The sequence below is a fragment of the Hippocampus bargibanti genome, linkage group LG12 (assembly GCF_051943395.1).
Source record: "Hippocampus bargibanti isolate YZ-2025 linkage group LG12, ASM5194339v1, whole genome shotgun sequence".
NCBI lineage: Eukaryota > Metazoa > Chordata > Actinopteri > Syngnathiformes > Syngnathidae > Hippocampus > Hippocampus bargibanti.
The window spans coordinates 4,692,058-4,707,564 of NC_142745.1; the positions used below are offsets into that span (position 1 = coordinate 4,692,058).

The 15,507-nt window shown below is 42.2% G+C and overlaps 1 protein-coding gene across 2 annotated transcripts in view; it reads left to right on the forward strand.

Moving 5' to 3' along the window:
* srgap2 (SLIT-ROBO Rho GTPase activating protein 2) overlaps positions 1–15,343 on the forward strand; it is a 59,074-nt gene extending 43,731 nt beyond the window's left edge. The window contains exons 5-23 of one of the 2 annotated variants that reach the window (XM_089009728.1): positions 16–231; positions 352–480; positions 1,872–2,093; positions 2,172–2,273; positions 2,351–2,548; positions 2,673–2,757; positions 3,023–3,050; positions 3,282–3,312; positions 4,929–4,989; positions 5,191–5,268; positions 5,347–5,481; positions 5,573–5,678; positions 6,256–6,480; positions 7,612–7,691; positions 8,497–8,695; positions 9,697–9,834; positions 9,969–10,182; positions 10,263–10,373; positions 11,995–15,343. In XM_089009728.1, coding sequence (XP_088865854.1) covers positions 16–231; positions 352–480; positions 1,872–2,093; positions 2,172–2,273; positions 2,351–2,548; positions 2,673–2,757; positions 3,023–3,050; positions 3,282–3,312; positions 4,929–4,989; positions 5,191–5,268; positions 5,347–5,481; positions 5,573–5,678; positions 6,256–6,480; positions 7,612–7,691; positions 8,497–8,695; positions 9,697–9,834; positions 9,969–10,182; positions 10,263–10,373; positions 11,995–12,543 — 2,907 coding nt within the window. In that variant the 3' untranslated portion in view covers positions 12,544–15,343. The remainder of the gene's footprint in view (positions 1–15; positions 232–351; positions 481–1,871; positions 2,094–2,171; positions 2,274–2,350; positions 2,549–2,672; positions 2,758–3,022; positions 3,051–3,281; positions 3,313–4,928; positions 4,990–5,190; positions 5,269–5,346; positions 5,482–5,572; positions 5,679–6,255; positions 6,481–7,611; positions 7,692–8,496; positions 8,696–9,696; positions 9,835–9,968; positions 10,183–10,262; positions 10,374–11,994) is intronic. The other variant, XM_089009729.1, reaches the window with a different exon arrangement.
* The last annotated feature ends 164 nt before the right edge of the window (positions 15,344–15,507 follow it).

The following is a 15,507-nucleotide window of genomic DNA, read 5'->3' on the forward strand; positions in this document are numbered from 1 at the left end:
ATGTCATGTTCGTAGGTGATGAAGACGTACCACATGTACAACACGGACAGCATCAACGCCGAGTCCAAGCTGAAGGAGGCCGAGAAGCAGGAGGAGAAACAGATGGGGCGCTCCAGTCGCCAAGACGACCGTCAGACGCCACGCTCGCCAGATACCCTCGCTAGCATAAAGGCTGAAGACAAACCCATTCGCCGATCCAGTGTAAAGAAAATAGAAAAGATGAAGGAGAAGGTGAGCGAGCGACGTTAGATCATGGAAGATGCCACGTGCTGTTGTATCGACTTGATTGTGTGTATTTGAGTATTCAACGGTCAGGTCGTCAATGGCTCTTTGTTCCCATCGTTTTCTCAGAGACAAGCCAAGTACACGGAGAACAAGCTAAAAGCCATCAAAGCTAGGAATGAGTATCTTCTCGCTCTGGAGGCCACCAACGGCTGCGTCTTCAAGTATTACATCCATGACCTCTCTGACATCATTGACGTGAGTATTGAAAACAACTACCACCCTGAAGGTTTTTGCACACAAAAATACGGAGAGAAAAAAGTAGGTGCAGTACATATATACATTTTTTTGAGGACCCACAGTGTCAAACTTTAGGTTGCTATATCGCCTCTCACAAAAGGATTCTCCATAATTAACTCATTGGCTGCCATTCCCGAATTTATTGCGGAGGGGTGCCGATAAAGCGCTGGTCAGACCTTCCACAGGGAGGCATCATTTGCCTTTTGTCCATGTTAGCGCTTTGTTCCAACTTCAGCTGTTGCTAAAGCGCTATATAAATCAATATGATGGGGCAGCGAGAGTGGCTGCCTTTCCAGCAGCTCCTGTGTTTTGTTTTTCTACTTCTTTCTTTATAATAATAATAATAATACATTTCATTTCTAAGCGCCTTTCAAAACTCTCAAGGTCACTTTAGAGTCACTGTGGGTGAGCAGCGGCAGCCACACTCGCCAGCATTCACTCAACCTGGAAGTAACTCAAATAGAATAGTAAGACCAATAGATAGAAAGCAAGCCACTCGATAGCTAATAGTTAGCAAGCTAGATTGCTAGCCAGCCAGCCAGTTAGCGATTGTACGCTATTACAGAAAAGACCAAGAGAATAGACTTGGCACAATATTTCTTACTAATGTCTACATAAACATAAGTCAAAAGAAAAAAAAACTAAATAAATAATATGACGACACAAAGCCACATAAAGTCATTCATTCTTCAGTACTTGCTGTACCCTCTCTGCGACATGAAGCAGTTCTAGATGAAAGAGAGAAGATCGGTGTCCTTTTCAGCAGTGGATCACTTTCCTTTCAGAACTTTGCTGCCGGGTCGAGTGAACGCTGGCGCGAATGGCTGCCGCTGCTCACCCGCGCACACAAAATAAAAAAGAAGTTCTTATCCCATGACTGTAAAGTGTCCTTGAAAGTTTTGAAAGGCGCTTAGAAATTAAATGTATTATTATTTATTATTATAATATGTATGTGTTGTATTGTGTGCAGCCGACCCCATTTCACAATCAGATAACTCCAGACCCATATAACTTAGGAATTAACTCTTTTTCTTTTTGTAGTCGTAAAACTCAAGATTCTGTGAGTCCTGCAGTTTGAGTGAAAATGACAAAAACCCTGGCATTGGACTGGACACATTTTTGCACATCGTCTAGCAGTGAATGAATTAGAGTTCAATCTGAAGCGATTTATTGTAATTAATTGCATTTATATGTAAAGAAGGTCCGCTAAGATTGCCCCCCCCCTACCACCACCCCTACATTTTTAAAAGACCAAATCTGGTCCCCTTTGCAAAACGTTTGTACACCCTTGCGGTAGAGGCATTCATTGGCGTCCGTTTCACCACAACGATTAACTCATGTTTGTCCAGTGCTGTGACCTGGGTTACCATGCCAGCCTCCACCGCGCCCTGAGGACCTACTTGTCAGCAGAACAGAATGTCGAAGTATCCAAACACACTGGTCTGGAGACACTGGAGAATGCCGCTGAAAGTTTAGAACCCAACGGAGACAAACAGAAGCTGATGGAGACCTACAACAATGTCTTCTGCCCCCCAGCTCGCTTTGACTTTCAGTCGCATATGGGAGACACGGTAGATATATGTTTCTGTATTACGCAATCCTCTTCTGCCGTATTTCAAACTACAAAACCCGCGTTTGTCTTTGCATAGATGAGCGTCATGTGTGCGCAGCAGCCGCTGGAAAGTGAGCTTCTCCAGAGATGTCAGCAGCTTCAATCCCGCCTCTCCACACTCAAGATAGAAAACGAAGAAGTTCGTATTCGTTTCCCCTCGATGTTTATAACAGGCCTTCACATGCTCATTCTTCGCCTGGCTCTGCTGCTCATCAGGTCAAGAAGACCATGGAGGCCACTCTGTCTACCATCCAGGATATGGTGACAGTGGAGGACTACGACGTGTCTGATTGCTTCCACCATAGCAACAGCATGGAGTCGGTGAAATCGACGTTCAGCGAATCCTATCTCAGCAAGCCCAGCCTTGCCAAGAGGCGGGCCAACCAACAGGAAACAGAACAGTTCTACTTTACGGTCAGTGGCAGGTTTGAATAACGGCTTTTTGGCTTTGGACTGGATTCAAAGAGCGCTTTGATTTACTGCACTTTTTCGTGCACCTGAACTACACACTCCTATGTACGTATGGTGTGTTGTGTAGAAGCTGAAGGAGTTTCTTGAAGGCAGGAACCTGATCACCAAGCTCGACGCCAAGCATGACCTCATCCAGAAAACCATCGGAGAGAGTGCGTGTCCTTCAATACGTTTTAGACGTGTCCTGTATGTTGAGGTCACAGTGACTGCGACCATATGTGGACAACAGATGTGCTGGGGGGGGGGGTGGACTGAAAAGAGTGGGGGGTCTTCCTGAGGAAATGTTAGCATTTCCGTAACTGAGCAGGAAAGCCTTTGTATGAGTACGCTCACTCCTTCCTCCCCCGTGTTTTGCTTCTATTCTGCTTTAACTGTTACTCACCAAGGTCTACACTTGTCCTCTCTTCCCCCCTTTAGGTCAGAAGACCGACTGTTGCCTTGCCAGGTACGTGTGGTGAAGGAAGGAAGTACATAAACACACATGCGCACTATCTCAAAGGCTCTCTTAATTTCTTGGCACTCTGGGTGTATTATTTTCCCTGTCACTCTTTCAAGATATTCCCAACATATGTGTCACTGTGAAAAAAAAAATGTGCTACCAAAGTTGTGCGCGTATAAATAGGTACTTTGGCGACTTAATGACAGAGTGATGTTTCCCCTCTCTCTATGTGCAAAGTGACCGGAGAAACTCTGCAGTACGAAAACAGGTAATTATCTGCCGTGTCAGTGTGGTTTTGTTTTGGAACATATGATTTTCCCACAGTTGCCACCCGTGAGGTGCGAGGGCATATTTGGAAGCGTATTCAACATCCACAGATGTTAATTTGATATGGAATGAGCATACATATTAAAGGACAACAGACGCCTCCGGACAAGTTGTGTCCATAATTTGTAAAATGGCTTCAAATGACTTCTACTCAGCGTATTTTACAAAGATTCCACTGCATATAGCAATATTTTACGTTTTAAGACTCTCGCTGAATATTCAGGAAGTCTTGTTTTTGAGTTGGTGACGAGTCCGTAGGTGACGTCACTAAAGGAACGCCCCTGACCGAGAAAGGACACATTTTGCGGTAATTTGATTCGTCTGAAAACTTCGTGTTGATCCGTGTTGATGGCGAAATTAGAAGGAAAACACATAAGTAACGCGATGGTGAATCGTTGTGTGTTGCACCAAGACAACTATTTGATATTCGCTGACATAAATTCGAAGCAGACAAATCAGCCCATTTCCAACGGAGCTCTGGCACCATTTTCTGGGACGCTACACATCAGTCTTGATGCCTCAAAATGAACCGGAAGACCTTCTTTAATCGATTGCAAACATTTATGCTTTCCTCTTCAGAACTATTTGAATCATATTCATAACTGGAACATAACAACCTTTCATAGCAAGAAAGCATCTTCTCCGAATCTGAAGCCGTTGTTTTGATTCTCGAGCAAGGCTTGGGTGACGTCACGTATTGGGGGCGGGACTTTGTGAAAATGCCCAACTTTTTTTTTTTTTTAGCAGATTTAGCACACTTTAAGTAATTTTTATTGGTGTTTTGCAATTGACTAAAAATATCAGCCTATGTGTTTTGGGTATTTTAGATGCTATAAAACGTTTTTCTGATGTCAGTTAAGAAACAACAGAGTGACGTCGGTTGTCCTTTAAGTATCAGAAATCGGGAGATTTCTGGACTCTCGACTGTGGTGCGTTGAAATAATGTGTTACAAAAGTGTAAATTAGAAGGAAATAAAACACAAATGCTTTCATTGTTTATCCATTCAATTTGTATGAATGTTTATTTTGTTTTTTACATGTTCTTTTTTTCACCTTACAAATGAACTCTGTATTGTGTCAATAGTTGCTTTATAAAGTGAGTATTGTAGTCAAAATTGGGAATCTCCCGAGCAGTGTGACACGGGAGTTTAAAAAAAAAATGGGACGTCATGTGTAAAGCGCCCCCTCCTGGCATCATTTGGCATCATACTGGAAAAACAAAATATAATTCCATGATCAGCGACAGTACTGCAGTGATTCCAAAACCAGGATGTAATAATAATAATAATAATATCATCATAAGATATGTATTCCACATGGTACCCAGCGTCACATTTATGGTGGAAAAACCAAAATAAAGAGGAAAATTGTAGTCTCCTAGCAACAGCAACCTCCCCCCAGCTCATGTCTGGCATCCCTTCCTCCTGAACGCGTATGAGGCAGTCATCCTGGTATTAAGGTTGCAGTTGTTTTATGTCCTTGGCAGCTTCCTCTTGACCATCTACGATTGGATGTAATTATTCATACTATTCAAATAATGCTCTCCTCCAATTTTAGAATACGGGCGAAGCCATTCCTCTTATGGTTGAGAGCTGCATCCGTTTCATCAGTCGCCATGGTGAGAAAATTCTTCCGTCAAGCGATAGGTTTAGCACCGGCCTTTACTGCGTACCGATTGGTTGAACGCTCGTGTCATGTGATCGCTTCCGACCAGAGTAGCCTCGGAATGAATAAACTCCATCTCCGATATCCAGCATGCCGATGGTGAAAATGAAAAATGAATGTAATCCAAGCAACTGTGTGCTTTATGGCCGTGTAGGTCTGCAGCATGAGGGCATTTTCCGAGTATCGGGCTCCCAGGTGGAGGTCAATGATATCAAGAATGCATTTGAGCGAGGTAGGGCTACAATTCACAGAAAATATATCCCCTCACTATACTCACACATCTTCACACTCTCCGTCTTGTGAATTCCAGGCGAAGATCCTTTAGCAGGAGACCAAAATGACCATGACATGGATTCAATTGCTGGTGTCCTCAAGCTCTACTTCAGAGGACTGGACCAGGCCCTTTTTCCAAAGGAAGTGTTCCATGACCTCATATCCTGTGTCTGTAAGAGTCACTTCTGTCACTCTCTTTGCACACTTGGTTTGTTTTTCATACTCTGTATTGTACGACGAAACTCCTCATTGATGTTTTTCAGCAATGGAGAGCCTCCAGGAGCGTGCTGTCCATATTAAAAAAGTGCTGCATTCTTTGCCGAGTGCGATCCTCATCATCATGAGATATCTGTTTGCCTTCCTCAACCAGTGAGTCAAGTTCTTTCCGAACATATTGTAAAGTCTTACAAAAAAAATATGTTTTTGTCATGATAGCTGATATGAGGTAAACATCCTGAAAAAGCCATAGGAGGCCCTTTTTGGATTTTTTTTCCCTCTTTGCCTATTTAGTGTCTTGAAAAAAGATTAGGCCCCCCTTTTTCTCTGTTTGATTTATAGCCTTGTATCATATTCAGTGTTTTGATGAGCTACGCAGGCTTGCATTCCCTCCAAAGCTAAACTCTGAACGTGACAATCAAGGACAGACTTGTGAAGCTAAGAGGCGCTTCTTCTTGCGCCGTGGGTGATTTACAGTCTTCCAAATGAGTCTGCTTATTCTCACACACTCCCAAAACCATTGTCAGTGCCTCACTTCCTTTACAAGTAGAGGAGTAAACTGCAATTTCATCTGCAATTTCTTGGCAGTCAGTCTTGGGTGCACCTGGCCCCTCAAAGTCAGACGTTCCGGACAAACAGTATGAAAAATAAAAGGGCGAAAAATGCCCCCAAAATGACTTCAGAAGATGATTATCAAACAAACTGCATTTTTTTTTCTCTCTCCACCTAGTTTGTCCCAGTACAGTGAGGACAACATGATGGACCCTTACAACCTTGCCATCTGCTTTGGCCCCACTCTGATGTCTGTCCCGGAAGGTCACGACCAAGTGTCCTGCCAGGCTCACGTCAATGAACTCATCAAAACGATCATCATCCACCATGATACCATCTTTCCAAGAGTGCAGGAACTTCAGGGTCCCATCTACATCATCCCCGGAGCTGGTGATGACTACTGGTCAGTGGAGGGTCATCAATAGAAAGGCGCTGGAGTGACAACTTATCGCCCAGCGTAGTCACAGTGAAAGGGACAAAAATGAAATGATGCTCTATAATATAAATACTTCAAAATATATGCATATCTCTGGTTAGACGGAGACGATCGTATCGTTATGGGCAAAGTGGATTTCTTTAACTGGTGTTACAAACAATGACTTAGGTCCAGGTAATCGTTAAAAGTGTGACATGCGCTTTCGGTATTTGTACAATTCACACATATTTCACACCGGTGGGCATTTAGAAACGGAGTTGACATTAAAGCCAATCTCATTTCCTGTCTGCTTCTGAGCAACTCCTGCCTTCCACCGGGAACGTGACTCGGCGGCCATATTGGATGTGGCACAGCAAGTTTTATCTCGTTTTGTATTCACATTCAAATCACTCGCTAACACTTTTTGAGAGGAGGTGGAGCCAGGGCAGCGTGGATAAGAACAGCTATGGGGGATTTGTTGGCGTGATCATTGTTTTTTTTTTCAACAAAATTAGACAAATGGGAAAAAGTGCCGCGACACTTATTGCATTTAGCCTGTATGCGCTTTTAGGCTAGCTTAACAAAGCCATTGAAATTGGATGTTTTTTTACGTGAGTTCAATCCTCAGCTTGATGTTTTGTTTTGTTTTGTAAAAAAAATTCCCATGAGGATCGGTTTACCTGCTATAACGCAGAGATTGAAGTCAAACCCGACCTCATCGGTTCACTTGCACATAGATGCTAAGTTTGAATTCGTTTTACTGTAACCACAAATCACAACAGCACTAATTTACTTGTAAAGTGCTCTGATTCAGATTTTATAAGACAACCCTAAATTGTTGTGCAGTTTCTGAACGAGACTTTTATTTTTATTTTTAAACTGTAGTTGAAGATTGGCTGTGTACTATAAAAAGAAAATTACACATTCACAGAATGTTGCCCATTCCTGCATCCGATGTTTATTCAAAATAAAATAGACCTTCTGACATTAATGATGATTCAATATTTATCCAGTTAATTCTGCATTTGTTGTTTTTTTGCAAGATAATTATTTAATGTTAGGTCTGAATGTATTGGATCTCAGTGGTGTGACACATTCTTTTTTTTTTGTCCTTTCTAGTGACAGTCCGCACTGCGATCCCCCACTTGTGCAAGAGCCTGCGCCCGACAGCGTGCCCGTCAGCCACCACAGTGAAGACGGTGCGTTAAAAAAATTCCTCTTAACAACCTACTCCAAGAAACTTGATCAAGCAGAGTCGCTCCTTGTCACTTGCACAAACAGTGAGACCTCAACATACGAACTTAATTGGTTCCCAGACAGAGTGTGTAAGGCGAAAAGTGTGTATCTCAAAAAAAAATTCCCACAGGAAACCATTAAAATGGGAATAATCCGTTCCCGGGTTTCCATAAAATATACTTTTCAACTAAATAAGCCTAAAAAAACAACACACAACATACCTTATTCTATGTATAATAAATGTGCTATTGTATTGTAATGAAAGAAATACACTGCATTGTATCATAAAGTCACTTTATTTACATTTATGATGGTCATTTATGGCTTGATGGAATGGTGTTGGAGGTCGAAGGTCAAAGGCACTTGCTGTTTGTACTGGACTGCTGGTAACTTAACCTCTGGTGCTGTTCGGTCGTGTGCTTCCGCCGAAGATCACTCCGCCAGCCGTGGTGGGTGTGTATTATGAAAATAGTGCTTATTATAAGGTTTAATTTTCATAAATTTGACGTTTGTAAGGCGAAAAGTTTGTAAGATAAGGTGTTTGTAAGTTGAGGTCTCACTGTAGTTCTTTATGGCTCAAAGCTTTTCAACCAGCTCCCATCCTGCTGCTATTTGTGTTTTCTGCAATGTATGCCGTCGCTAAACACAGCAGTACTAACCTGCTTGACGTTGCTCTGCCCACCCTTTTCCACCCACCCCTCCTGTCTTGCTTTGTGCAACCCACTCTTGTTGTTCCTGTCTCTGCGTCTGCCATCCTCTCAACATCAGGCACCTTGGCTCTTTCAGAGTCCGATCCAGTTGAAGCCGTAGCTCGTTTCGACTATGTCGGCCGGACCAGCCGCGAGTTGTCTTTCAAGAAGGGCGCCTCATTGCTTCTCTATCAACGAGCGTCGGATGACTGGTGGGAGGGACGACATAACGGAGTGGATGGATTGGTTCCACATCAATATATTGTGGTCCAAGACATGTAAGACGTGTACACTCACGCCGCGTCGTACACAATGTGCATAAATACATTTCATGCAAGAACATTCCAGTATTTGTTAACTGTGCTGTGGAAATCCCCAATATTCTGACAGCCGAGAAAAGATCATTGCAGGTCATCTTCTGGCTCTGTGAGCTATTCATGTGGCCGTGGTATGTTTCTATCAGGTTGTGAGACTTATAGCTACTTGCGGACTGCCGTACTCTTAACTCATTCACTGCCAGATGATGTGCAAAAATGTGTCCACTCCAGTGCCAGGGTTTGTTTTTTTTTGTGTCATTTTTACTCAAATTGCAGGACCCAAAGAATATTGAGTTTTAGGACTAGACAAACATTCAATGCAGCGTAAGAAACTTTATACTCTCTTCTTTCATCACAAAAAAATAAAAGTTAATTCTTAAATTATGTGGGTCTGGAGTTATCTGAGCTTAAAATGGGGGCGGCTGTACAAAATACAATACAATATGTACGTATTGATTTATATATCGCTTTAACAGCTAAAGCTGTAACAAAGCACTAAATTATATGGGTCTGGAGTTATCTGAGCTTGAAATGGGGGCGGCTGTACAAAATACAATATGTACGTATTGATTTATATAGCGCTTTAACAACAGCTAAAGCTGTAACAAAGCACTAATATGGACAAAGGCAAATGCTGCCCCCTCGTGGAAAAACATTGCCAGGGGTCTGACCAGCGCGTCATCGGCACCCCTGCAAGAAAAAACAAAGCCTGAACAAATTCAGGAATGGCGCCCCATGTCATGCTTTTCAATTTCCAAATAAATTCGGGAATGGCAGTGAATGAGTTCTGTGCTCAGTGGAGCTTCCAGGGAAAATATTGGAGACAGTCAAATACTGTATACTTTTAAACAAAATGTTCAATCTTATATTGAAAAGTATATTTTCATGCCTGTGTGTTTACAAACCGTATCATTCAAAGTGCAACGACGGGGACATTTCATGTAAAATGTGGTTATTTTTAGGACTGATGGCGGCCGTGGAAGCCCAAAAATTGATCTGGACACCAGGGACCAACTGGAGGAAAGGGTTTCAACCCGAGGCAGCGCTGCATCACCTACGGGCGCTCACGTGGCTGACATCTACTTGGCCAACCTCAACAAGTGAGTCTGACGTGCAAAAGTCACCAGGATGTGGCGACTACGACTTTATGAAACAAACCAGAGTTATGAAAGCTTTTGTTATATCCCATTCAGCATTCATTCGCTAATCGACACAATAATTCTCTCATTCACAGAATGAGGAAACGTCCAGAGTCCGGCAGCATCAGAAGAACATTCCGGGGCTCAGATAGTGAAAATTCAGGGGCCACCGCAGGCGGCCCGGGTGGGGTGAGGACTGCATCGCTTCCTATAGGCGGCGCTCTGGTGAAGGACTCTGCGGACAAACGGCCGGTTAGTGCCCACAGCATCCTGAATTCCATCACACGCCATTCCTCGCTGAAGACGAAGGTAATGTGAATTGAGATATTTTGAGAGTCTGTGTTGAATGATGAAGCCGGTAATGTGTTCAGTTTTTCATGAAAACTCAGGTGGAAAGTCCTCAGCTGCGCAAGTCAACTCCGGCGGGACGCTCCAAGAGCTTTAGCAACCATCGACCTCTGGAACCTGAGGTTATAGCACAGGTGGATCACCGCTCACAGGTACCCAGCCGATGGCGCTCTCTCTCCCTTTATTTTAAAACATACTATATTTTCCGGGATATAAGGCGCACCCAAAAGCCTTGATTTTCTTTAAAAGATGACCCTGCGCCTGATACGCAGGTGCGCCTTATAATAATAATCAGAATCAGAATACCTTTATTCGTCCCGCAATGGGGAAATTTGCAAATAATAATAATAATAATAATAATAATACATTTCATTTATGAGCGCCTTTCAAAACTCGCATGGACACTTTACAGTCACAGGATAATATTGAGCCACAACAGGTCTCGCAACTCCTGTGAGCAGCCACCGACTCCATTTCCTCCTCTAGAGGAAGTAGTGCATAACCCCAGCCTATATTTCAGTAATAATCATAATAATAATATTAATAATAATAATAATACATTTAATTTCTAAGCGCCTTTCAAAACTCTCAAGGACACTTTACAGTCACGGGATTTTAGCGCCTTATGTTATGGTATGCCTATAATATAAATAATAATAATACATTTAAAATATTTACATATAATATTTTTCATTCATTGAAGGTCCGCCTTATATATGGAAAAGGTTTGCAAATACAACATTTATTAGGGGTACGCCTTATACAACAGAAAATATGGTACTTTGCATTTCATGAGATAACCTTGATTTGTCTCATATTGGCGATCTGCAGTGTTTCGCTTCTACTTCAGGGGTGTCCAAACGTTTTGCAAATTTTAGTGTGTTAAAAATGTACAGCAGGAAACCTTGGCGGGCATTCTTTACATATAACAACAATTAATTTAAATAAATTTCAGCAAGCCATTCTGGTTTTCACATTTGTTTTTTTTTAAGTTCAGCATGTGTTTTGGTTCATTTGAAACGTATCAAATCATATCAAAATTGAATTAACATTGAAAATTGAAATTCACTTCAATTCACTTTTTAAACAATGACTTTTTGTAACTTCAGAAATTGTCCTTTTGTTAATTTTCACCATTTTAGAATGTTTTTAATTTTGAAAATAGATATTTTACAAAAATACGGGGTTGCTCATTCAGTCAATTACATACTCATTTTCTAATTTGCTGTTCCGAATTGAGTCTGTAGATGGCAGCACTAAGCACACGAAGGTAACAACGCTACTGCCCGATGTATTAGTTCACAGGTGTCAAAGTCAAGGCCCGCGGGCCAAATCCGGCCCGCCACATCATTTTTTTTCGGCCCGCGAAAGCAAATCAAACTTGTTAAATTCCATGATGATTGCTAAAATCTGAGCCAAAATTTCATATTTTTGGATATCAACCACAATAAAAGTCATTATTCTTGACTTCAGATTTGAAAACGACTTATTCATTAATTTGCTGTGTGCTCTATATGTAATATTTGAAGGGATTTAAACATTCTAATGGGTTCCCCAAATTCATAACGGGGCAAAAAATGATTTTGACACCCCTGTATTAGTTCTATATGCGGGCCAGACGTTATTGATTTCATGACAGAGGCTTCGGGCCGGATGAAAATTGACCATGGGTCGCATTTGGCCCCCAGGTCAGACTTTAGACACGTCTGATCAACTTCCACCGACCACGACCACTTCACAATTCAGTTAACGCTTCTTTCCTGTTTGTCGCAGGACATTGAAGCAGCAATGAGCTGCGCATTGAATGAACTGAGGGAGTTGGAGCGACAGAGTTCCTCGAAACACACCCCTGATGTGGTCCTCGACACGCTGGAGCAGCTGAAGGGCGTCAGCGGAGGTGGTGGCGGTAGCGCAGGAGGAGCATCGGAACCCTCCAGCCCGCTCCACTCCCGCTTACTACGCGACAATGAGGGGGTCTCCTCACACTCCCACCCACTTCAGCGTAGCGCCTCCTCAGCCAGCGACGTACCCTCCTCCTTCCGAGCGACCAAAAACCAACCCAGGAGCCCCCTTCCTTCCGCCACGTCGCCTTCTCTCTCCTCTTCTTCTCTGTCCTCCTCGGTTCCTTCCTTCAGAGATCTGCGTCCCCCGGCAACCAGGCCCAAGCCGGTGGTGTTCCCGAAAAGCGGCGGAGGGAATGGCGGTTCCCCGACATCCACTGTGTTGCCGACACCTCCGCCACCGGTGCACACACACTCGCTCCCTCACGCGCCTCCTCCACCGCCTTCATCTCAGTCGAATGACAAATCCTGTCCGGCTTAAAACCTTTTCGCTCCCAACTCAGTTTAAATTGAATCCCGAATGCTTAACCGAGCAGGTGTCGGAAGCACGGGACATACTAACCCACTATCACGACGTCACGATCCATTTTTGAGTGTCATCGGGTTGCATGAAAGGCCACTTTTCACTCATCGCGGCACAAACAGAATTTTCAAGTCTTTCATGAGAAAACAGTCAAATGTTCTTATTAATGAGGACCTGGAACTTTATGACATGAGCTATTTTTAGGGGGGGGTCAGAAGTATCGCTCTCCTTTACACAGAGATTCACCTGAGGAGGAAAAAGAACTCTATTTTCCTTGAATCATTTTTAAGACCCGTAACGATCAAATGAAATCGTTTGATTCCTAAGAAAAGACTGTGAAAAGTTTGAAGCTCTTTTGAAATGAAACACTGTCTTGCTGCTTCACACGTGGAAGACTGGAGAAGAACCTCTGTATTGAAAAACCGGGCCAAAAATGGCATGAGTGATTGAGAGCTTTGTCACACTTGTTTTTTTTTTATAATCCTGTTTGGGATCTTGATCTAGTAAAATGTAGCGAAAAGAAATACAAAATTGGTTGGGGAACCACAAGCATTGACATTGTTAGATATACAGTATGTAATCATATTTTTGGGGTTATCGCATCATATTTTTGCGTGAATTTTAATATGGCTGTCACAGATAGCCACTGATATTGAAAAGGTTCCCCCAGCCTTAAAGGACAACCGACGTCTCCGGACAAGTTGTGTCCATAATTTGTAAAGTGGCTTCAAATGACTTCTGAGCGTATTTTACAAAGATTCCAACGCATATAGTTATATTTTACATTTTAAGACTGGCGCTGAATATTCAGGAAGTCTTGTTTTTGAGTTGGTGACGAGTCCGTATGTTACGTCACTGAAGGAACGCCCCTGACCGAAAAAAAAAGACATTGTAGCAGTCCTTCCATCACGTCAATGTATTTTGCTGTACTTGTTTGGTCTTTAAACCTCGTGTTGCCAGAAGAGGGCGACCAAGCTCCATATAAGGAATTTATCAGCCTGTGGAAACGCAATACACTGTCATGTCTACAAGAGGTCACCATTTTCTGTCTCTTTTTTGGTGATCCATTTCCCCCCTATGTTGCCTCAAAATGGCACGGAATAAATTCTTTCATCGATTGCAAACATGTATGCTTTCCTCTTCAGAACTATTTGAATCATATTCATAACTGGATGTGTAACAAGAAAGCATATTCTCCGAATTTGAAGCCAATGTTTTGATTCTCAAGCAATGCAAGACGTCTTGGCGTGATGTCACAAACTGGGGGCGGGACTTTCTGAAAATGCCCAATTCGCAGCTCCATTTTTTGCATTTTTACTGGTGTTTTGCATTTGAATAAAAATATCATACTGCGTGTTTTGGGTATTTTAGATGCTATAAAACGTTTTTCTGATGTCAGTTAGGAAACAGAAAAGTGACGTCGGTTGTCCTTTAAATAAAGCAATAATATGGATGGAACGCTGGTAGTATTTTTTTTCTGCTTTTCGACTGCAGCTCTTCTATGTGCGGGGGACCACTGAAAGCCAGCATTTTACTTTTTTATGTTTGATTTTTTTGCGAGGTTGGACTGTACATGCACATGTTCTCCGCAGATGTGTGTGTGTGTGTGTGTGTGTTTTTTTGTGGCAGCTAAAACACCTTTCAGGTTGCATGCTGTGGCCATTTGCAATCACAAGATGGATGATATCCATTTTTGTCCTTGCAATGCCAGGAAGAGGCGAACTACAAAAAAAGAGCTTGCTCATATTATATTTCACACTTTGCAGTAAAAAGAGTTGAATTATTCTAATAGTGTTCACTTTTGTTTGTTAATCATTAAAACAACTGAGGGCTTTTTAGGGTGTGTTTGAACACAACCAACCTCCTCATCCAAATACTTCTTAAGCACCCTTTGATTCGGATGTTTTCCTGTTTTTTGGACAAATGTTGACCTGTGGTGCCGTCTGGTCATGTGCATGTGTGTGCACCTATGTGAGCATGCGTGGATGGATGGGTGAATCCATTACAAGAGGATGGCCAAGGTATGCTAAGTCAAATATGTGTTGTCACCCGTTTGTATTGACAGGATTCTGCAATAATGCCACAAAACTCTTACAAAGGTGGCCAAAGAAGACCCCGTTTATTAATACAGGGTGTAGCATCATTCAGATACATTTCTCCTTTTGCAAGTATGTAAATTAGATCAGGATATAAATTCATTAAAATGTGCAAATATTTTTTTTTCTGTATGAGACACTGCATCACGCTCTCCCACGTATTGAAATTACCCGTGTACATTTATAAATCACAATCATGATTGTGTATTACTGTTGTTCTTACCTCATTGCAACAACTGGAGGGACTGTGACCGTGCTTGTGCGCACGTGCACACAGACCAACATGGGTGCGGGTGGTTGGTGCATTTGTGTGATCTTTAATCAATCATGCACTTGGACAAACCTGGCTTGCGTGTGGACTAACTGCGGGTGACTTGCCAGAGTTGTCATATATCCATTTGTGTCCATTTGAAACAGAACTAAAAAAAAAAAAAAAGAGAGAGAGAGAGATGGACTCTTATGTCAAATTTATTTATAGTAGTCTTTGTATTACTGGAGAATCCTGTGTTCAGATGTACTTTGTATATAACAATGGTGTACATTGCAGAGGTACACTCTTCTTTTTTTGGTACAATATTGTACAGTAATATGACTGGTGATTTAATCAAATAGGCCTTATATAATTCTGTGTAGTTATTGTTTTTTTAATAAACATTGCTTGCTATGAATTTTGACTTGTGTCTGTGTCCAAACTGACAGATTTTTGAGTAACTATAGGTGTTATGTGCAGACAAATACAAACATGTTTACTATATAGATTCCACGTTGCAGGTTATTGAAGCATAAAACAATTAAACGAACGATCGTCAGTTTTAATCGATTCCCG